General features: G+C 37.3%; 1 protein-coding gene across 4 annotated transcripts in view; it reads left to right on the top strand.

Annotated features, from left to right (window-relative positions):
* The window catches only part of hook3 (hook microtubule-tethering protein 3), a 108,442-nt gene that overhangs the window by 61,205 nt on the left and 24,538 nt on the right, over positions 1 to 22,699 (top strand). For all 4 annotated transcript variants that reach the window (XM_063046712.1, XM_063046713.1, XM_063046714.1 and 1 more), the window contains 9 exons: positions 5,085 to 5,248; positions 9,018 to 9,158; positions 10,098 to 10,299; positions 12,848 to 12,958; positions 13,318 to 13,402; positions 13,522 to 13,591; positions 14,932 to 15,072; positions 17,037 to 17,124; positions 19,190 to 19,224. In XM_063046712.1, coding sequence (XP_062902782.1) covers positions 5,085 to 5,248; positions 9,018 to 9,158; positions 10,098 to 10,299; positions 12,848 to 12,958; positions 13,318 to 13,402; positions 13,522 to 13,591; positions 14,932 to 15,072; positions 17,037 to 17,124; positions 19,190 to 19,224 — 1,037 coding nt within the window. The remainder of the gene's footprint in view (positions 1 to 5,084; positions 5,249 to 9,017; positions 9,159 to 10,097; positions 10,300 to 12,847; positions 12,959 to 13,317; positions 13,403 to 13,521; positions 13,592 to 14,931; positions 15,073 to 17,036; positions 17,125 to 19,189; positions 19,225 to 22,699) is intronic.

Here is a 22,699-nt window from a genome sequence, read left to right as displayed (position 1 = left end):
ATTGTCAGAGAAGTACTTGCATAAATAGGTAAACCATCTTGGTTCTTGATCCTCCAAAATATTCTGCATGGAATTTAAACTGGAGGCGGCGGAGGGTGTTTTCTGTCCTTACCTTCATACAAGCAAGGACAGAAAACAGGGCAAAGTGAGTATACTTATTTATTCAGTAAGCTATGGGTCAAAGTATTTGGTGAGTACATTTCTAACTCTTCTGACTTCAGTCTCGTTGCCGTCTGTTCTGAAATAGTTAGGTTCTGCAAAGCGCGGAATCAAATATCGCTGTGATTATTGTACGCGCTGGTATCAATTGTTTGGCGACAGTAAAGTAATAATAATATTTGAAGAAGAAAACAATGAAATGCCGCGCTGCTGCCACCTGTTGCGGCACGTCATGACAGTGGTTTTAAAAAGCTCTGTTTACCATGTCCACACTGCAACGGATATTAGGTGTTTTCAGATTTATTCACTCTGGAGACCATTTCTGAAAATCTCCGTTTTCGAGGGATGAAAACGCCGTTTTAGTGTGGACAGAGGGTCAAAACAAAGAGAAAAAGCTTTGTTTTCAAAATTATCTGGCGTAGTGTGGACGTAGCCTAAGACTTTTGTACAGTACTTTAGTAATTTTATGTATTGTACAGTACTGTTACTGCAAAATAAAACAAATTTCATGACCTATGGGAGTGATGATAAACCTTATTCTGATAAGGTCCCTATTGTGAACTGAGTATAGGAAGGGGCCAGGGAGAGGGGAATCATAGTTGGGTAAAGGGGAAGAGAGAGGAAAGGGAATTGGAAGCACTAGAGAGACACTCTACAATGATCAATAAACCATTTGTTTGGAATCCAATTACCTTGCCTGGTGCCTTATGGCTGCGTATGTCTGCACCCCTGCTGCTGGCAGTCTTCTGCCACTTGTCCTGCACCGCTCCCAGCGCTCCACCTTGCCATTCCTTTGCTTCTGCCAGACTTACAAACTCACTCTTTTGCTCCACATTGGAAAAATACCAGACTCTGCAAGTCTTCAGCACCCTAGCTATATTTATGTCCTAAGGTTGCACAGTACGGTAGTTTGAGAGTTCAGCAGTTGAATGGATAGAGCATTGTAAAATGTAGATGCACAATTAGCCAGAATTGGAGAGGGTCAGGGATAAGGATGAGACTGTAAAGGATTTAAATCCCAGGTGGTGTATTTTAAATTTAAAACATTTCTGGATTGGTTAGTAAACACATTCAGACCAATGGAATGGAATGTGTATGAATTAGGATATAGGCAGTGGAACTTTGGATGAACTTAAATGTTGGATAGAAGGGTGATTAGGAAAACATAGGGACATTCTTTTATTTTCAATAGCAAGTGGTTTGAAGCGGAATAGAGATGAAGAATTGGTGTTTATGATGGCAGTGTCATTTGGTTTGAAACCTTCCTTGTTATCATACAGAAAAATCCAGTTCTGCATGTGGTGTTAAGATAGCAGACACCAGTAATGTTGAAATGAAACTCCCTCATCAGCTCTCAGCATGTATATTCTTCTCATTGAAGCACCAGTAAATACTATTGTAGGTAAAAACTTGTTTGGTTGGACTGATCGTAGAATCAGTAGGATTTTTGTTTGCTCTTGTCTATATAAAAACAATAACAACAGATATTCTACTTTCATAAAGGGAATCTTGAAGTAGCACAGTACAGATGACCTCTCTCTGACACTTGCCTTGACAAACTGAGCGAAGATTATACCCTACCATTAGACCTGACAGATTGGGGGACCGATCACCTGAGCTCCATCTGCAAAAAGTGGAATTTCCTGGTGGCCAATCATTTCAACTCCTATCCTCATTCCTGTTCCAACGTGTCATTCCATGGCCTCCTCTTCTGCCATGATGAGACCACTCTTAGGTTGGAGGAACAGCACTCATTTTCTGTCTAGATAGCCTCCAAGCTGATGGCATGAACATTCATTTCTCCAACTTTCAGCAATTTCTTTTGTCACGTGACCGGCAACAATGAATATAGAAATGAGTTAGGTTTTATAAACAAATAAACACCTATTAAACTCTGCTCAATATTAGTAAAAAGATAAACAAATGAAATCCTTAACCGGAAGTAAACTGCTATTCGACCAATTAACAAACCGCCAAACTCAGTACTAGTCCTTAAAGTGGTAAATGCGAGCACAGTCTTAAAGTGGTAAATTAGAACACAGCTCTTAGAATGGTAAATTTTAAAGTCCAAGAGATTTATACAGTCAATTAGGAGAGACTTTCCTGAAGTAAAGAATTCCTTGAAGACGTGACGTTACTATCGATCCCAGCTGGAACCTGCCTTGTCTGCAGGATTCACGACGACTGAAATAAAACAGTTTAAAGGCACTGACCTTTTTCTCTAGAATAGACTAGATACTGCACAACCTTTTCTGCTTTAGGAGAGGTTATCTCATGCAGATCACTCTTTCTTGAACGAATTCAATAATGGTCGATCCTCTCCAATACCGCCAAACGATATCAGCATTTCTCGACTCCTTCAGGTTCTGTACCTTAGTAATGTCTTCACTCTCCAACACTACTGAAAAGATACATCAACAAATCTGGCAGCTATTAGTGAAACTGCCGGCTCAACACTTCTGTACCTTGCAATAGACAGTAAAACTCTGTTTCAAAATTAAACTGCGTCATAAGGCAAATACACAACATAGCGAAGTATCTCACTGACGATTTAAACTGAAAACTAACTACGTCACCAGGGGTCTACCCTTATATACCTGGTGAGAACAGGTCATCACGTGACCTCACACTGGCGGGAAAATTACATCGTGTGACCTCCGCAAGACCATTACATCATCCTCATAAGACAGTCATAAGATATCCATGAAGTATGTAACACTTTCCCCTCCCTCTGCTTCATTTCCCCACTCTGGCCTCTTGTGTCTTCTCGTCAGCTCTCTATCACTTCCCTCTGGTGCCGCTCCTCCTTCCCCTTCTCTAATGATCCACTAACAAATTTCACATCACATACCAGTGATAATAAACGTGATTTTGATTCTGATTCCTCTCTTCTCAGACTCCTTCTCTAACCCTTTGCCTCTTCCAGTTATCATCTCCCAGCTTCTTACTTCATCCTCCCCTCCCCCACCCACTTGTCTTCACCTATCACCTTCTGGCTTGACCTCCTTCCCCTTGACCTACCTTCTTATTCTAGCATCTTCCCTCTTCCTTTCCAGTGCTGATGAAGGTTCTCAGCCTGAAACTTCGACTGTTTATGCATTTCCTTAGATGTTGTCTGACCTGAGTTCCTCCAACACTTGTGTGTTGCTCTGAATTACCAGCATGTGCAGGATCTCTTCTGTTTATGATTTGCTGCCCCACCATTTTGGTCAGCTTCTACTGAAAATGTTTCAGAGGCAGATTTTGTTTCTATCCTATTTATAGATTTAAAATATCACTGAATGGAGAATTATTAAAATAATAAAGAAAATGATAGAAGAAAATCATGAAGAAGGGGCAGGAGAAGATGCAGTGCCCTTCCAGCAAACCGTTTTTATGAATGTCAACTTGCTTTTGGCATACACATTTTCCTGTAAATAGACTTGATTAGTTCAAATATGTATTGCTTTACTGAGCCTGCTGGCTAAGCATTTCCTCCCCTATTTGAATTTGTTTCTACCTTGTATTGATTGTCTGCACACAAGGGAAAAATAATAACTTGCAAGGTGAGATGGAATTAGAAATATCAGACTTTGCAGATCACACATATCTCTAATGAGGCAGAAATATATTTTATGTCACTGGCCTTCTTTCAAACACCTTATTGAAAGAAGATCTTCACAGCAGAACTGGCTGGGTTCTTTGGAAGAGGTGGGAAACTTGGGGACCAATAACTTTATTTATGTAGAATTTTAATGTAGTGAGTTATGTTAATGTGCTTCGCGGGGTGTAATTGGATAAAATGGGCATTAGATAGGATTTAAAGGGCATCTTCTTGTTTAAAAAAAGGGAGAACTTTAAAACGTTTATTCAAGAATTCAGGATTTAGCTGAAGGTATGACTGTCAGTGGCAGAATAGTAGAACTATAAGAAGCTAGAATAGGAGATATTCAGAGGTTTTGCAAGGTTGAGATTATGGAGATGTGATGAAGAGTTTTGGATTTAGCTGAAGGTATCACTGTCAGTGCAGAGTAGTAGAGCTGCAAACAGCTAAAATAGGGACATTCAGAGGTCTTGTAAGGTTGAGATTATGGAGAAGTGAAGAATTAAGGTACACCTCAGCAAGAGCAAAGAAGGGTGGATAGTTTTGTGAAACTCCTGAAGTTCTCCCACTTGATAATGCATGAAAACGGTCTTGGCAGATCTCCAGAGAGCAGCATGCACTTACTAATAATATTCACTCATCTGCGAACTAGCTTATAAGGACTTAAACATTTCCAAAGTAGATGGTCCACATTGGTTGAGCACGGAAGGCATGCATTCCCAGGAAATTTGGATGTTTCCAGTAGGACATCTCATTCTCCCTCAGTTGATAAACGCCTGGTCTGAAAGAGCCACTTACCAAACATAGTATATAATATGCAATTCCACATATTATGAGAGATCTTGGGTATTAGTTTTCAATAAGCTAATTTCTTGACCAATCATGGAAATAAAGCCATCAATGGAGAGAACAAAGCAGATCATTTCACTGGAGAGCTGATGCCATTCTAAACTGAAAAATGCTACTATGGGTGTCACATATTTGGCACTGTCAGATAAAAATGTAGTGCAAATATAGACACAATTTACATTAAAGACTCTAGTAACATTGAAAGGAAGTTGGCTGGTGTTCCTTCAGGCACAGACTCTAAACACTGGAATTCCCTCCCTAAGTATTTGCATCTCTGAATTTCTCATCATTTCTTCCATTAAGGCACACCTTTAAACCATATCCTCTAACCAAGGTTTGAGAGCATCCTAATATTTCAGTTATTGTCTTATTACACTGTGAAGTTGTTTAGTATTATTTAAACATATTTAACAAAATTCATGTAGTTTGGATTTTTGTAGTCCATATCAAATAAGCAACCATGATTTTTTTTTCTTCCTGTCACTTGATGCAGGTTGCAGCTCTGCAAGAAGAAAAAGGTAGTTTATTAGTAGAAAATCAAGCTCTTATGGAACGACTCAATCAGTCTGATTCTATTGAAGATCCCAACAGCCCAGCAGGACGTAGACACTTTCAACTGCAAACCCAGTTGGAACAACTTCAGGAAGAGACTTTCAGGTAAATGTAACAAGATTCTGTTAGTCTGAAAGCTAGACAATCGATCTCTAGAGAATCACCAACTGGGATTTTTGTGCCTGTGTACCACTGCACAGAAATTAAGAATGCATTGGAAGTCAAATATATGTACAGCTGACCTCTTGCTGCATTCCTTTTCTGGGTGTTCAATAAGTTTTTTGAACTGAGTGATTAGTTGTAATTTGTAACTGGTCCATTGGCTTGTTCTAGTAGTTGCTATGTATTGCATGAGATACATGCAATACATAGCAACTATTTGGATGAATTGGTCTAAAAGCCTTCATTAGAAGGGATTTTGTATTTGCCTCTCTTTATTTTTTGTAAATTTATATTTATAATTTCTTGCTAGTTTCAGACTTAGCGGTTTTTAAATGTTTTAAAAAATCCTATTGCCAATCTTGTATTTATTTATTCTGACTTAAAATATCAGAGACACCTACAAACAGTGAAAAGGCTATCAGAGGGCAACTGTATCTAAAGTCTGTCGATTTTAGTTCCTTGCTTCCTAATTGTAGGAAGCCTCACTGAGAGGCCAAAGTGAAAACAATGGCAGGACCTAAAGAGCAGTATGTCCTTAAAAAGCATAGTGTGATTTAGAGGTAGCACTAGAACAAGGGTTCACAACCTTGGGACCCTCGGTTAATGGTAGGGGTCTATGGCATATAAAAGGGTGGGAACCCCTGCACTAGATGTATTCTTGAGGCATGAGCTGGGTTTGCTGTGGCCCAGCCCATTGTTTTGCTAATTACCACTATCATGTCTAATAAGGTACCAAATAGAAAAAAAAATCTACATGTTTGAAATAAATTAATAATTATAAAAATAATTCCTTGGCTAGGGGTGTAGCAAGTTTTGATAGTGAAAGTGCAGGGTGGACACTTTCCAGCCATGTTTTTTCATCTACCAGTTTTAATGGAATTAAGTTGTTTTAAAGAAGAGGCTTGAATAGTAATATTGTTTAAGGAAACTGCCTAAATTTTCACGGAATTTTAATTTTTGACAAATAGTGTATTGTGATATAGAACCTTAGAATACTACAGCATAGAAAACAGGCTATTAGGCCTTCTAGTCTGTGTCGAAACATTATTCCGCTAGTCCCATTGACCTGCATCCAGTCCATAACCCTCCAGACCTCTCTCGTCTATGTATCTATCCAATTTATTCTTAAAACTTAAGAGTGAGCCCGCATTTGCCACGTCAGATGGCCTCGTTCCACACTCTCAACACTCTCTGAGTGAAGAAGTTCCCCCTAATGTTACCCCTAAACCTTTCCCCTTTCACCCTAAAGCCATGTCCTCTCACATTTATCTCTCCTAATCTAAGTGGAATGAGCCTATTCACATTTACTCTGTCTATACCCCTCATAATTTTGTAAACCTCTATCAAATCTCCCCTCATTCTTCTACGCTTCGAGGAATAAAATCCTAACCTGTTCAATCTTTCCCTGTAACTCAACTCCTGAAGACCCGAACATCCTAGTGAATCATCTCTGCACTCTTTCAATCTTACTGATATCCTTCCTATAGTTAGGTGACCAGAACTGTACAAAATACTCCAAATTTGGCCACACCAATGTCTGATACAACCTCCCCATAACATCCCAACTCCTGTACTCTTGATTTATGAATGCCAGGATGCCAAAAGTCTTCTTTACAACCCTGTCCACCTGTGATGCCACTTTCAGGGAATTATATATCTGAACTCCAAGATCTCTTTGTTCCTCTGCACTCCTCAGTGCCCTACCATTTACTGTGTATGTCCTACCTTGATTTGTCCTTCCAAAATGCAACACCTCACACGTGCCTGCATTAAATTCCATCTGCCATTTTCTGGCCCATTTTTTCAGTTGGTCCAGATCCCTCTGCAAGCTTTGAAAGCCTTCCTTGCTGTCCACACCTCCAATCTTAGTGTCATCAGCAAACTTGCTGATCCAACTTACCACATATCTTGGAAATCTTTTAAATCAAATTGTGGTGAAAAGTGATGTATCCATGAGTGAAGAAGTATTTGTCATAACAGTTTGTTGCTAGAAGGGGAGTCCATGTAATTGTCCAAAATTCACTTCCACTATCATCAGTCCCACACATCCCATCCTTGTCCCTTATTTCATATCTCTATACTTCCCAGCTGTAGGAAATAAAAGTGCAGGTGTAACTTAAGATCAGGGTGTACAATGTGCTATGCCTTTTTATTGTAAGTAGAGTGTTGACAACCTTCAATAAAGGATGTTTGTTTGTCACTCTGCATTTATTACTAAATAGGCAGTAGCAGGAAAGAACCTACTGATGCTACCTGGGTAGCCAGGACTGTACATTGCTGCTTGAGAGAATAGGAGTGATTCAGCATGAAGTAAATGTGGGTAAAAGTTTCTCTTGTTACAGTAGTGATGATAGCAGGCAGTAGATGTGGTAATTATACCAGTTTAGTTAGGAAAAATATGAGCAATCTCAACCACTTACCTTTCCTATAGAGTGAGTGCAAGTTTTTCTGAAGACTAGCTACATTGTCAAAGGTCGGGTTAAGGATACAAAACAAGTCTGTAAAGAAATTTATAAGGTAATAATGTTGCTGGTTGTATGGGCTGTGAAATATTTAAGATGTGGACAAGGAGGCAGAAAAAAATGTCCTGATGCACTTATTAATCCAGCATTATCAAAGAGAGATATATATGAAACTACAGCTGTAGTCATGGAAAATGAGAATTTCCTGACTACTGTGCAAAAACTTGGGATGGCAAGCAATTGTACAATAAAACAGAAAATGCTGGCAATGCTTAGCAGATCGCGTAGGTCATGTGGAAGGAGAAACAGTTTTCCTGTTTCAGGTCAAAGATTTTTCATTAGAACTTGAAAGGAGAGAACTTAAAAATTTACTTATTTTTCTTTCCTTTCCGGTTATGATGAAGGATCTTCAAATTAAACTATTAGTCTTGTTTCTCTTTCCACATATGCTACTTTACCTACTGAGTCTTTCCAGTATTTTGTTTTTATTTCAGATTTCTGGTATCTGTAGTTTTTCCCCAGTTTCATTTTCAATAGAATATATAACCTGGGGTAGAAGTGAAGTATGGTTCTCCGTGAGGTCAGGTATGGTGCTAAGTATAATTATAGTTGATAGCTGTCAGTCTAAAGATGTGAAGCTTGGTATGAAAGGAAACCTATACAGTTAAATGCATATTCTGCCTGAGAAGAGGTAAGTCAGCAGTTTGGTTTTATGCTAAAGATACTTATTAAAAAGTGGTATGAAGGGCTGTGGTGAAGCCTCATTACAGCTTCCTGCACCTCCCCCCCCCATCTGTTATTTATATTCGCCTCCTTGCGCCCCTACATTTGTCCTCATTCGGTCCTTCACCTTGCCAGAAGGATTCAGAAATATATTTTAACTCATTTTCAGGATTTGGGCTTCACTGACAGGGGCCCAAATCCATAATTGCCAGGAGGTGGTGAGTTGCCTTTTTGAAGTCCTACACTCCTGATCAACTGTTGCTGGGGAGGGAGTTCCACTATTTAGACCAGTGAAGATGAAGGACTGGCAACATATTCTCATGTGAGGAAGATGCGCAATTTGGGTGGGGGGGTGGGGACAGAAACTCCAATGAAGGGAATTTCCTTATTGTTGCTTGTGTAATCTTTATTAATAAATATGTAGCATACTAACTAATAATTTTAGTAGGGCTAATTATACTAGATTTCTTAAAGTATATGAACATAAAGTATATAAGATTAATATTCAATTTATGTGATTATTTCAGACTGGAAGCGGCAAAAGATGATTATCGGATTCGTTGTGAGGAACTTGAAAAGGAACTTTTAGAGCTACGCCAACAGAATGAAGAACTTACTAGCCTTGCAGAGGAAGCCCAGACTTTAAAGGATGAAATGGATGTCCTTAGGTAATCTCACTATTTTGATAACTACTTTTCTCATATCTTCTGCTGTTCAGCTGTTGTGTTACCTTCAGTGATAATTTCTATCTTTTTCTTTATTTCCTTGTAGTTTATTTCCTCTAGTTTAATTTCCTTGGCATATTTTTTGTTTTAAAGATGCTTTACTTACAGAGCTTTCTATTCTGGTCTTTCAGAAGGAATATTCTTTTTCCCTGCATTCTTAAACATATTTCAGTTATTTGCAATTCTGTACCATACAATGATAAGTACACCTTGGTTTCTCAGCAAAATCTTCTGCCTACTTGCTAAACACCAAATCCAGTACTATCTCATCTTCGGTAATTTGCTTGAAATTGAAAAAAATCATCTTTGTTTAACTGTTTGCACTTCCATTTCTCCCCTGAATTTGTCTCAGGGAGACAAATTCAACCTACAAAGTTGAAACAAACACGAGAAAATGTGCAGATGTTGGAAATCTAAAGCAACACACGCAGAATGCTGGAGGAACTCAGCAGATCAGGTAGCATCTATGGGCAAGAGAAAGCAGTCAACATTTACTCTTATCTGTAGATGCTGCCTGGCCTGCTGAGTTCCTCCAGCATTTAGTGTGTGCTGCAAAGTTGAAATTCCTTTTAATACATTTTAATCCTATAATAAATATAAATAATCAGTAATGCCATGAGATGTTCAATATCTGAGTATCAGCAATGTTTCTGTGTAATGTAGAAGCATAAATAGGAAACCTTGGATGGTTATTCTAATTCTATGTTATATATTTGCTGCTTTCAGAATTTTTCAGGTATTTTTGAAGTTGTTTGAAAAGCTATATTGTACTTTATTATTGGGGAAAAAACTGGCAATGCATTTGACAATGAAAATTAATTCAGTGGTTTAGTATGTCTTAACATGAAAGTATGCTATATAAATAAAAACATTTTCTTCCAGACATTCCTCTGATAAAGTGGGTAAATTGGAGGGCATGGTAGAGTCATATAAAAAGAAGTTGGAGGACCTAGGTGATTTGCGTCGCCAGGTGAAACTCCTTGAAGAGAAGAATACTATGTACATGCAAAATACAGTCAGTCTAGAGGAGGAGCTACGGAAAGCAAATGCTGCACGAGCTCAACTGGAAACATATAAGAGACAGGTATGAAATTACAAAGAACCTTGAATATATGGATTAGAGGCAGGAATAAAACACATTTTTCTTGAGCCTGCATTGCCATTCAGTAAGATCATAATTGATCTTGTGCCTCAATTATATTGCCACCTGATTATTGGATTGTCTGTTTACATATGTTCAGAGACTGAATATCTACATTCTTCTTAAGTGGTGATTTCTAGAGATTTGCAACTTCATGGCAATGAATATTTTCCCAAATAGCTTTTTCTCTAGATTTTGATTCACCAAGAGGATACTGCCTACTTGGCATCTACTCTGTCTGTCACATGTATATCGAAACACCCAAATACACAGTGAAATTCTGTCAATGACCAACTCAGTCCAACAGTGTGCTTGGGGCAGCCTGCAAGTGTCACATGCTTCTGGTGCTAACAAAACATGCCCATAGCTTATTAATCCAAACCTGTGTGTCTTTGGAATGTTGGAGGAAACCAGAGCACGCAGAGGAAAGCCACATGGTCATTGGGAGGACATACAAACTCCTCATTGGCAGCAGTGGGAATGAAACCCTAACTGCTGGTGCTGTGAAGTATTGTGCTAACCACTGAGTTACCAAGCTGTCAATTCCAGAACCCTATGTTCTTCTAAACTTCAGTGAGTATGGATCAGGCTTCTTCAATAGCTCTTTGTAGAACTGCTGTCATTCTAGAAATCATTCTTATTAATCTACAGAGTTCTGGGCCAGAATATCTTTCTACAGGAATAATTTAATAGTACTCCAAATATGCTGTCAGCAATATTTCCTGAATTTTGTACTCCACCCCATGACAAAGGTCAATATACTACTTGCATTCTGATTACTTGCTGTACCTGCATGCTTATTCTCTACATCCTCTAAGTGATCACACCTAGATTATTCTGTACTGAAGTTTCACAATTTTAAAAACATCTACCACTTTGTTTTTAGTGAGAGTGGAATCCACAAATTTCCCCTTTGTTCCAACTAACTCACTTAATCTATCTACTGTATGTACTTTTGCAGTCTTTGTATCCTTCTCACTGATCATTTTACTAGCCAGTTTTATATCACCTGTATATTTAGATTATATTTTGTATTTTCCTGTTGTTCATTTATGTAAATTGTGAGTGCCCATTACAAATCCTTGTGCCATGCCACTACTAAAAGCCTTGTCAAACTGAAAAGGAGCTGCTGTGTCCCTTTCTTCATCCTTTAAGCAATTATGTTAAACATATATTCCCCAACCTGCAGAGCTTTATTTTATCCAGTAAACTTTTGAATGACATCTTCTTAAAAGTCTTGTGAAAATCCAGATAGACAGGTTGTCCCTAGATTACAAACACCCGAATTATCTATGGCCTGTACATATAAACAAGTGTTTGGAGCAAAGAGCCTGTTACTGTGTTGTATGACTCTATGACTGACTAAATTTTAAGACTGTGTGTATCTGGGAGAGAGCTGAGTGATCCCAGTTTGCACTCGTGTCTTTCTCACTCATGGAAGCCCATGGAGGAGGGCAGATTATGTCCTGTTGAAATGAGCTTAGCGATATTATTTCAGTCAACAATGGACAGCATTTTAAGAAAAAAGAACTGGCATTATTAGATTTACTGCTTCACAGGTCCAGTTACTTGGATTAAATGCTGAATTCATGTACTGACTGTTTTTCCTTGTGACATGGTTTTTTTCTGGGCGCAGGTTGGTAGCTTAATTGGCTATTATAAATTGTCTCTGGTGTGCAGGTGATTGGTAAAACCTGAAGTAAGTTGATGGGAGCTATGGAAAAATGAAATGGATTTGTGTAAAGGATTGCTTGATAGTCAATCTGGATCTTATGGACAAAAATGTTTCCATAATATATAGCTCTATGACTGTAGCAGTTTAGTACTTATAATAGCAAGGGTAAGGCAAGAAAGTGCAAGAGATCACAAACAATGTGGGAACTAGTTTCAAAACATAATAATCCTGATAATAAGGTAAAAGGTGCTGACAAATTATAACAGGTTTACCAGTCTAAAAATGAGAGGAACAGATAAACCAGATTGAGGTGTCATACTTCTGTTCTTGATAGAACTATGTATTGATCATGTCTTCTCTTCTCACCCAGAAACTCTGGACACAGACAAAGGCATGTCACATATTTGTTAGTCCATGCAGTAAATCTACCTGTTGAAAGAGAGGTACACTGGATGCTCAAAATCATAATTACATAAACTAATAGAAAATTGAAGATGAACTCTATCACTTATCATGATTTTATTTCTAATAATGTCGTGGATGCTTTTCAAAGCAGGAAAAAGTTTGTATATAAAATGGAAGAATAGAGTAATATTCATATCTTCTTAGCTATGACTGTTTTCTTACTCTCATGCTGCAGTTTTGTCATTTTAAATGTTGAAGGCTTACTCCCACATTAACAAATGTTTGTGGAGCAAACATTCAAGTTGCTGTGTTCGTTTTGCATCATTGGTTGTTGAATTTCCGAAACTAATAATTAGGAGGACTAGTGAAAATAATTATGTTTCTAAATTCTACAATTCTTTATTAATTCAGGTTGTAGAGCTTCAAAGCAGATTGTCTGAGGAGTCAAAAAAAGCAGACAAAATGGAATTTGAGTATAAAAGATTGAAAGAGAAAGTGGACACCCTACAGAAAGAAAAAGAAGTAAGATTCTTTTTAGTTTGTTTGAGATTTTTATAACTAAGTCTGATACTTAAGCTATATTTGAAACTGAAGTCTATTTTGACAAACTATCATAGATTATTTATAAGCTTTACATTGGTGCAGCAGTTATTTGTATACACTCTTTTCCTCTTTCAGTCAACCTGTTGAAAGCAATATGGTATTGTAGCAAAAGTTTTTGGGAATCTCTGAACAAAATACTTGTTATATTTGCAAAAACATGAAGCATTTATTAACTGGGGAAATAGAGCTTATTTTAAATTTAACACATTCACAAAGTTTTGTAATATTTTGAATCCAAACAAGATTTTGTCATATTTCTAAAACTCAAATACTTCTAGAGGCTAAGAACAGAAAGAGATTCCTTAAAGGAGACAATTGAAGAACTGCGTTGTGTTCAAGTGCATCAAGGCCAACTCACAGCAGGTTCGTAATTAATATTTTATTTGTATTTTGCTTTGGTAATTTAGCAAACAATACAATGTACTTAACACAAGTAATTGCATCCAGTTATAATAACACTGTAACCTTAATATTTTCCGTAGGACTTATTCCAATGAATAGTCAAGAGGCATCGGATAGTTTAGCAGCAGAAATAATAACCCCCGAAATTAAGTAAGTTAAAAGATTTGCTAATCTCTTTCAATAAGAGTATAATTTATTTCATAGGCAAATAATGTGATTGAACTTGGGCTGCCTTTTAGGATATATAATATACATCAGTTGTTTTGCACTGATGTTTAATATTTTTTCTAGCTTCTCATATTTTTAATTTCAGAATCTTTTTCTTTAACCTTTTCCAAATAAACTTGAGTTCCATTTTGATACCTCAGCACTATTTGTAATTATAGGTTGTGAAATGCTGGAAATCCAGTGTTAGTAAAGACAAGGTTGATAGATCTCAGACCACAATGCTATTCGAATATTATGATGTGTAAATGTCTTTGTACAACGAACAAGCTAGTGAGTTGTAATCATGTATTCAAACTGCTTATAAAAAAAATCGACAGTTATTGGGTATGGGTTTCTTGTCTGCCCTCCTTGCCTCTTTACTAGAGCCACTGAAGATGTGAATATTAATATTGTGTGCATGCAAATTAACCTTTCTCAGCTGAGGTTTGAATGAAAACTTATTAATGGACTGTTTAGTTCTAAGGTCAGGAGCTTTGTACTTAGATGAGCTTATATAGAAACATTAAAACATGTTACTCAGAACAAAATAATTATAAGGTGAACTAAGTATCAGGTAAACATCATAGTATATCGCTTTCCATGGATAAATAGATTAATACTAAATTGAAATTCAGATGGGAAGCTTCTGATGGAGCTAAGATTAACAATACCAAAGGTAAATCATGAGAAAAATAGAAAGTATATTGAGGAAATGGGAAGGACTGAATGGAAATGTGAATATAGAAATACGCAAACACGAGGAATTCTGCAAATGCTGGAAATTCAAGCAAGACACATCAAAGTTGCTGGTGAACGCAGCAGGCTAGGCAGCATCTCTAGGAAGAGGTACAGTCAACGTTTCGGGCCGAGACCCTTGGTTGACTGTACCTCTTCCTAGAGATGCTGCCTGGCCTGCTGTGTTCACCAGCAACTTGGATCAATATAGAAATAGTTCATTTTTGTTTATTGTCATTCAACCATGTACATGTATACTGCTAAAAGAAACAAATTCCTCCGGACCAAGGTACACAACACAGTACATATAACTCACCCAGAACACATAAAGTAATATTACCACCAATAAATGAACAAATAATAAAATATATTCCAGAAGGTTGACATTTAGTGTAAGGTATGCAGTATTTGCAGCATAAGTTTAAAAAGTAAATAGAGCACTACTGTACTTCATACGTGACGAGACCTGGTGATAATGCAAAAGGAAATAGCTTAAAAAATTAGTCCTTAATGTCTCATGTTATTATCTTAAATCTCTGACCTTGTAGGGAAAAACTTATCCGATTGCAACATGAAAACAAAATCCTGAAGTTAAACCAAGAGGGCTCCGATAATGAAAAGATAGCTTTACTACAAAGTTTACTGGAAGATGCCAATAGGAGAGAGAGTGAACTGGAGACTGAGAACAGGTGATGAATATTTTTATGTACTATGTTAATTGTATATATGTCTTCAATTGATTTATTCTTAGTGGTTCAGTGTATAATAGTGGAACTGTACGGTGGCTTCTAGAGAGCATTTCTCTTGTGTGTTGCATGAACAAATGAATTCAACTTGTGCTATGCTGATTTCAATGAGGCAGATGATAAGTTGATGGTTGAATGGGATATTATACATGAAAGGCCACAGAGCCCAGAGATATAAAGCATAATGGTATTGTAGGTTTATGCAAATAAGCTGAAGTGAGGCATTTTATGTTTAACAAAACCCATAACATATTTTATTGAACTCCAAAACCTACACAACCAAAGTAAGCTAAAAATCCTTACGTAACAGCGTCATCACGTCAGGCCAGAATTTTAAAGCAACAACTAACTCAGTGTTGGTGGTTGTGAATTTTGTACATTTCTCCCAATTACGTTACCATACAGTATCTTGTATGAATGAAGGTTGCTTAATGAGGAAAATAGCTAATGTGCACTTTATTAATTTTGAAACTGTTCTCAATTTTGAACAGGTTACTTCACTATTTTTGAAAGATAAGCTTTTTTTGGTGCGTGTGTATGTGCATCTGCGTGCGTCCGTGCGTGTGCATGTTGGTGGGACGATGTCTTTTTCATGCCTTTACAAGGCGCAGAGCGAGAGAGAGAGAGACTGTCGCGCGCCACTCCTCACACAGACATTTCACAGTATTTTTCCCTTTACGAGTTCGAGTTGCGATCTCGACACTGAACCTGGCACAGATGGAAAGCGTACTCGGGAGTGGACCCAGGAACCTCCATTCCAGAGTCTGACGCTGATGTCATTGCACCACCAGCCAGCCGAAAGATCAGCTTTTTATGAAAAAGATCAATTTTTAAAGGAAATATCACTAGCTGTGTATATTAGCTAGAAACTCACTAATTATACATTATTAAAGAAAGAATCATGTGCCAGTAATCTGGAAAGGTCACAAGCAGAACCAGTGGCAGTGCTGTGGGGAAGTTATTGAAAATAACTTCCAATTTTTTAAAACAAAATCTTCATAAATCCAATTCTGGCAATGGATTTCAGCGGAAATCAGAAATTAGAAGATAACTATATATGGGATTAGTCAATTCCTCAGTATGCACTTCATCATCTACTATGAGCAAATTTGGGGCATAAAGCATTTAAAAAACTCTTCGTTAAGGATCTTACATGTGGCATGCAACACACTATGGAATGAAGATGCACGTACTTGTAGTATCACGAATATGCCAGAAAATCACTTAGCAGCATTCTAACCTCTTAAGATCCTTGGGGAAAGATGTGGCCAAAGTTATAGGAGCAGAGACTGTAATAGTCTTGGTTAGAGTTCTGATCTACTATGAGTCACTTACAAGTACTCTTACATAGCATTGACAGCTCCATAGAGTCAATGGACTCTATCCTTCTGTTTCTTAGGCAGACCCTCGACCAAGGATGTCTTGCTTCACAACAGTCCTATGCATTCTGATGTGGCTGAGGAGTCCAATGCAGGATACGCAGACGCTGCCACCGTGTTGATGGAGCAATGGATGGGTAGTTGGGGATGTGGCTTTTATATGCTCCTGTTGTTGACACCTAGTGGTTTTTCTCTCTTCCTGTAAATCTCTTACCAAAGTTAGTGGGAACCCAAATAAAGTGCTTACTCTAGGAGTCTGCTGCTGGGTATGTGGTAGTTGTACCGAGCTTATTGGAACCAGTTGTTTGAGATTGGGACCTCAATTTTGGAAGTGCAGACTTTGATTTTGCTGAAACAGCATTGTTGATATCAGCAGTTTTTTGAGGTGACAACTGTGGAAAATGTGTGAGACAGAGGAAACAAATTGTCATCAAAAAGAGATAATTAAAGGAGGACAGTTGCAGAAGGGAGAGAGGCACAGCTCTATATAGATAACTGAATTTTTTTTCATTTTTTGTTTGTTAAAAGGCTAGCCAATCAGAGGATATTGGAAATACAGTCTCAGGTTGAAGAACTTCAGAAGGCACTACAGGATCAGGGGTCAAGGGCTGAAGATGTGAGTTACCTACTGGGTTAAAAAGTACTTGTGATAACATTCTTAGTTCAAAATTATGCTCATAAACTGCATAAATTGTTTTAACATAACCAATTAACTGAAATCCTTTTCAAATAGCTGAAACCTTCTTGCCTTTGCCATTTTGTTTGTCTTCAGTTTATTTTCTTAGCTTTTTCAAAATCAGCTGTCTTGCAGTATGTCATTTGACAAAGCAGCGTCACCCTTCATGTCATTGCTTATGTTGCTTTTATCAAAAAAAAACTATTCATTTTAATATTAGAATTCTTCTCCAGTAGTTGGGAACTGAAGCTAGCTACTGGGATATTATAGGTTCAAGTCTCCAATTTGCCAGTTTAACTCGATTGATCCTCCCATACAAATATTTGACTGCTAAAAAAGTAAATAGCTTAATGATGCCACGGAGGTTAACACCTGTTCATTGACCAGTGAAGTGCAGTAGCTTTTTGATGTTCTACTTTTTTCTTTTAACTTCTAGATATGTTTATTTTACATCCAATATTTCAGTCAATTTCTAGCAAAACATTTACAATACATATTCACATATAGTTTTATTTTCATTTTTGCTGAAAACTATTGAAGAAAGAATGAGGAGTGCATATCCTTGACAACAAGGGGAAAAGTACTGTTTGTATTTTTTTAAATTAGTAATGAACTTGGGTTGCTTTGTGTGTAACATTGGTAACCTATCATTGTGAATGCCATTATTTTATTTTTCTAATTTAGGAAATGCCAAACAAATAATGCAAAATAAAACTGGGTCAAAATGTACTTTCCTAAAGATGCAGAGCACTGACAAGTATATTTTGCATCTTGGACAAGGTTTCAAAGAATATATCTATGTTATTCAGCACTGTTATTTCACAGTCATTAAGACCAAGAATCTGTTAACAGATTAGTAAAGCTTATTTTAGCATGGGTTAGCATCTTTGATATATATTTTTAACTAATTATGTATTTCTATTGTGCAACAGGGAATTTGGAACTCATGAGCACATTTTTAAAAATAATTTTGTATTGCCCAGAAATATACAAAGACAAAGCACTCTTTGGTGCTGGAAATTACATTTAAACTGAAATAATATATATTCCTGTCAGTTGGAACTGTTTGTAAAAGGTTCCAGACTTTGAAGAGAGCAGTTGGCAATCAGACTGAGAGGGTTGAGAGGAATGCTTACAGCATTACCAATGTATGAATTAGCTAGAAGTGAGTTAGTTCTATCTGGCATCCTTCTTGTGTTCCTTTAACACAATAATGTGCTTGAGGCAGGACTTCTTTCATTTTTAGACCTTTGAATTTAAAAAACACAATTTATATGCTTTTCATAGTGAAACTTCTATGGGTGTGCAAAATAATTTATGCATTTATGAAATTAATTTAAGAAAAATAACTTTCTGTATGATAGGAATGTTTAATTATAAAGTAACATTAGAAATTATTATTCCCTTAGTCTTTCCTTTCTGTGTTCCATTTGTTTCAGCAATAGTCAGAAAATTGGATGCTGCTCCACATAATGATCAAAAATGGCAGCCTGTACATTTGTTTCATTTCTGTAAATATCATTTGTGTTTTAGTGTGGAAACTGGAAGCCACTCATTTGCTTGAAAACAATGTGGATATTAAGAAATATGTATGAATAAAGTTCTCCAGATCAGGAGAGATGAAGGAGCTGCTACTGGTATCAGCTGAGAAGACAGACAAAACATACATGTGCCACAAATTAAGAGGCTTAAAATTTTTCTCGTTCATCTGTTACTGAAGAGTTTCTTCTGCTGGCTGGTGTTTTTGCTTCATACTAACATATTATCTCTGTTTCTTGCCATGGCCATCTGCTGTAGGCTATTGTGAGTATGCCTTCTTTTAAGTAACATCTTACCTTGCTAACTGCCAGCATTTACTAATGTCAAACTGAAATATTGAAACTTCAAAAATCACAATATTTGTACAGTTGCACTAATTAAGTTTGTACTTCAATATTCTGTTCGCTTTACATTTAGTACTTAGTATTTCATTTTTATCACTTACATTTGTGTATCTTTTTTTTAGTCAATTTTGCTGAAAAAGAAACTGGATGAACATTTGTAAGTATGATTTTAAACTCCTTAAAAGAAATGTTGAATAGGGCAAATAAAGTCAAAGTTGAGTTGTATTGTCATATGCACAAGTACTTGTATATAGAGGTGTGATGACAAACTTACTTGCAGCAAAATCACAGGCATATTACATCACATAAGCAGCCTTTACAAGAAAAACTTGTATAAATGATCCACTATTTTTACAAGAAAGAACACAATTATGACAAAAAAACGCAAGTCCACTGTAGTGAATAGTGACCATAGTATTGCTAAATTGTAGTGATGAGGGTTTTACCAGTTCATGAATTAAACGATTGAAGGAAAGTAGTTGTTCTTGAATCTGGTGGTGTGGGACTTCTAGCTTATCTACCTCTTTCCTGATGGTAGCTGCAAAAAGATGCCTGGTCCTGATGGTGGGGTCTTTCATGATAGGTGTTGCTTTCTTCATACAGCACCTCCTGTCAATACTATCACTGGTGGGAGGGATATACCCATGGTGTATTGTGAAGAGTCGACTACTCTGCAGCTTGTTTATTTATTCAGAGATATAGCATGGAACAGGCCTCTCCAGCGCATTGAGCCACACTACCTAGCAACCAACCTGTTTAACCTAATCAAGGGACAATCTACAGTGACTAATCAACTTACTAACCAGTATGTTTTTGGACTGTGGGAGGAAACCAGAGCACACGGAGGAAACCCACACACTCATGGAAAGGATGTACAAATTATCTGACGGACTGCATCAGAATTGAACTCTGAACTCTTGTCGCCCTGAGCTGCACTAGTGTTGTGCTAGCTGTTACACTGCTGTGGCGCTCATTTTTTAAGTTCCTGTGCATTCAAATTGGCGTACAGGACCATAGTTCAACTTTCAACAGGACATCTGCAGAAGTTTGTTACTAAGGCATTAGCATAATGTTATACTGTTACTATTTTTTTTAAAAAGGTCTCAACACTTTCAATATGCTTAATGGTATGTGGAAATATTTTTTGTAAATCCTTTTCAAAAATTCTAGTTTGCTAATACTGCCCAATCTGTCATCTCTGAATAATCAACAAGGTGAAACTAAGTAATGTGGAAAGAGCTTTCAGGTGCTTCAACTCACCAATGAGCTGCCCACCATTGCTCAATGTGGGTTTCACCAAGGGCACTCAGCTCAAGACATCATCACAGCTTTGGTCCAAAATGGAATAAAAAGTTGAATTCTATAGATCAACAAATGCTCACCTTGCCAGCGATGCCCAGACAATACTTTCTTGTATCCTCAACAAAGGAAAAGTGGTAAAAGGACTTAGCAAATAAAAGGACATGGCAAATAAAAGTGAAAAATCATATTTTAAAAGCAATCCAAATCTATTTTCCAAATTACCCACTACTTAAACAGTTTATTTTTAATGTTCAAGTAAGAGTCAGAAATTTTTAAATTTGATGCATGATTCATTAGGAACATGCTAATTTCTGCTTGAGCTCCATTTTACCATCCAAATCTCTCTTTTTTTATTACCATCTAAATAACTGATCATGTGTGTCTCAATGTGATAGAGAATTTTAAGGATTCACATTCATTGTGAAAAATTTTGGTTTCGGTCCTAACTGCTTTATCCTGATGCTGTGATATCTGCTTTGAAGGAATGGGAAAGAGGGGGAATTGAAGGAGGGGGGGGGCGTGGGAGAACCTGAAGGGGTGGTGGTGGGAGGGGAAGCGGGAAGGAAGTAGAAAGTCACCAGTCTAATTTCTAGGATGAGAGAGAGTTGTCCTGATTGAATAGTGGCTAGATAATTTGAATCTGTATTCATGGAGTTCAGAAGATTTAGGGGTGACTTTAGTTAAATATGTAAGTTTCTAAGGTGCTTGACAGGGTAGATATTGAGGTGTTTTCACCAATGAGAGAGCCATGAACAAGGGGACATAACTACAAAGTAAGGGAATGGTCATTTAAAAGTGATGTGCATAGAAACATCTTCTCCCAGCGCTCTGTGAATCTCTGGAACATCATTTAAAGTGGCAATAGGTAAGTATTTGAAAGACTAAAAAATTTGGCATAATGAGAAACAGGCACAGAAGAGGAGCTCAGGCCAAGTCAATCAGTGGATGGAGGAAGGAAGAGGGGACAGAAGAGGGAAGGAAGAAAGAAGAATGAAGGGAGATGATGGGATGGGAAGGGAGAAGGAAGATGGGAGGAAAGTAAGAAAGGGAAAGGGAAGTGGGTGAAGGAAGGGGAAAGAGGAGATGAGATAAAAAGAGAATACCAAAAGTTTTATTAGATATATAAAGAGTAAAAGAGAACAAGAGTGGATATTGGACTGCTGGAAAATGACACTGGAGAGGTAGTAATGGGGAATAAACAAATGGCGGAAGAAGTGAATGAGTTTTTGCATCACTTTGGAAGTCTCCAACAACATGTCAGAAATTTGAATGTTAAGTGGCAGAAATGAGTGTAGTTGTTATTACTAAGGAGAAGATGCAATGGAAGCTAAAAGGTCTGAAGATGTGTAAGTCTTGGATCAGCATGTGGAATTATGATGCTAGCCATAAGTGAGACTTGGTTGCAGGAGGGGGTCTGGGGCTCTGTTGTTTTAGATGATAAACTGGGAGGGATTAAAGGGGAGGGTTGGCATTACTAGTCAGGAAAAATATCATGGCAGTGCTCAGTAAGGACAGACTTGACAGTTCATCTAGTGAGGCTTTACGGGTAGACTGAGCATTTGGAAAGGTATGACCAGGTTAATGGGATTATATTATAGACCACCCAACAGTTTGTAGGATTTAGAGAAGCAAATATATAGAGAGATCCCAGACTGTTGCAAAAAACACAAGGTTGTAGTAGGTGATTTTAACTTTCCACATATTGACTGTGACCCTTTTTATTGTAAAAGGGCTGGATAGCAATGAGTTTGTCTACTGTGATCAGGAAAATTTCCTTAATCATAGAAATCCCAACTGGAGAGAGTGTGGTATTACAAACCCCATTTCCAGAAAAGTTGGGATATTTTCCAAAATGCAATAAAAACAAAAATCTGTGATATGTTAATTCATGTGAACCTTTATTTAATTGACAAAAGTACAAAGAAAAGATTTTCAATAGTTTTACTGACCAACTTAATTGTATTTTGTAAATATACACAAATTTAGGATTTGATGGCTGCAACATGCTCAACAAAAGTTGGGACAGAGTTAAAATAAGATTGAAGAGTGCACAGAATATTCAAGTAACTCCAGTTTGGAAGACTCCACATTAAGCAGGCTAATTGGTAGCAGGTGAGGTATCATGACTGGGTATAAAAGTAGTGTCCATCAAAGGCTCAGTCTTTGCAAGCAAGGATGGGTCGTGGCTCACCCCTTTGTGCCAAAATCCGTGAGAGAATTGTTAGTCAGTTCAAAAGGAACATTTCTCAACGCAAGATTGCAGAGAATTTAATTCTTTTAACATCTACAGTACATAATATTTTGAAAAGATTCAGAGAATTCAGAGGCAT

Source organism: Mobula hypostoma, chromosome 4 (genome assembly GCF_963921235.1).
Source record: "Mobula hypostoma chromosome 4, sMobHyp1.1, whole genome shotgun sequence".
Taxonomy (NCBI): domain Eukaryota; kingdom Metazoa; phylum Chordata; class Chondrichthyes; order Myliobatiformes; family Myliobatidae; genus Mobula; species Mobula hypostoma.
Note: the sequence above shows the minus strand (reverse complement) of the source record. Positions and strands in the feature narration are given on the sequence as shown.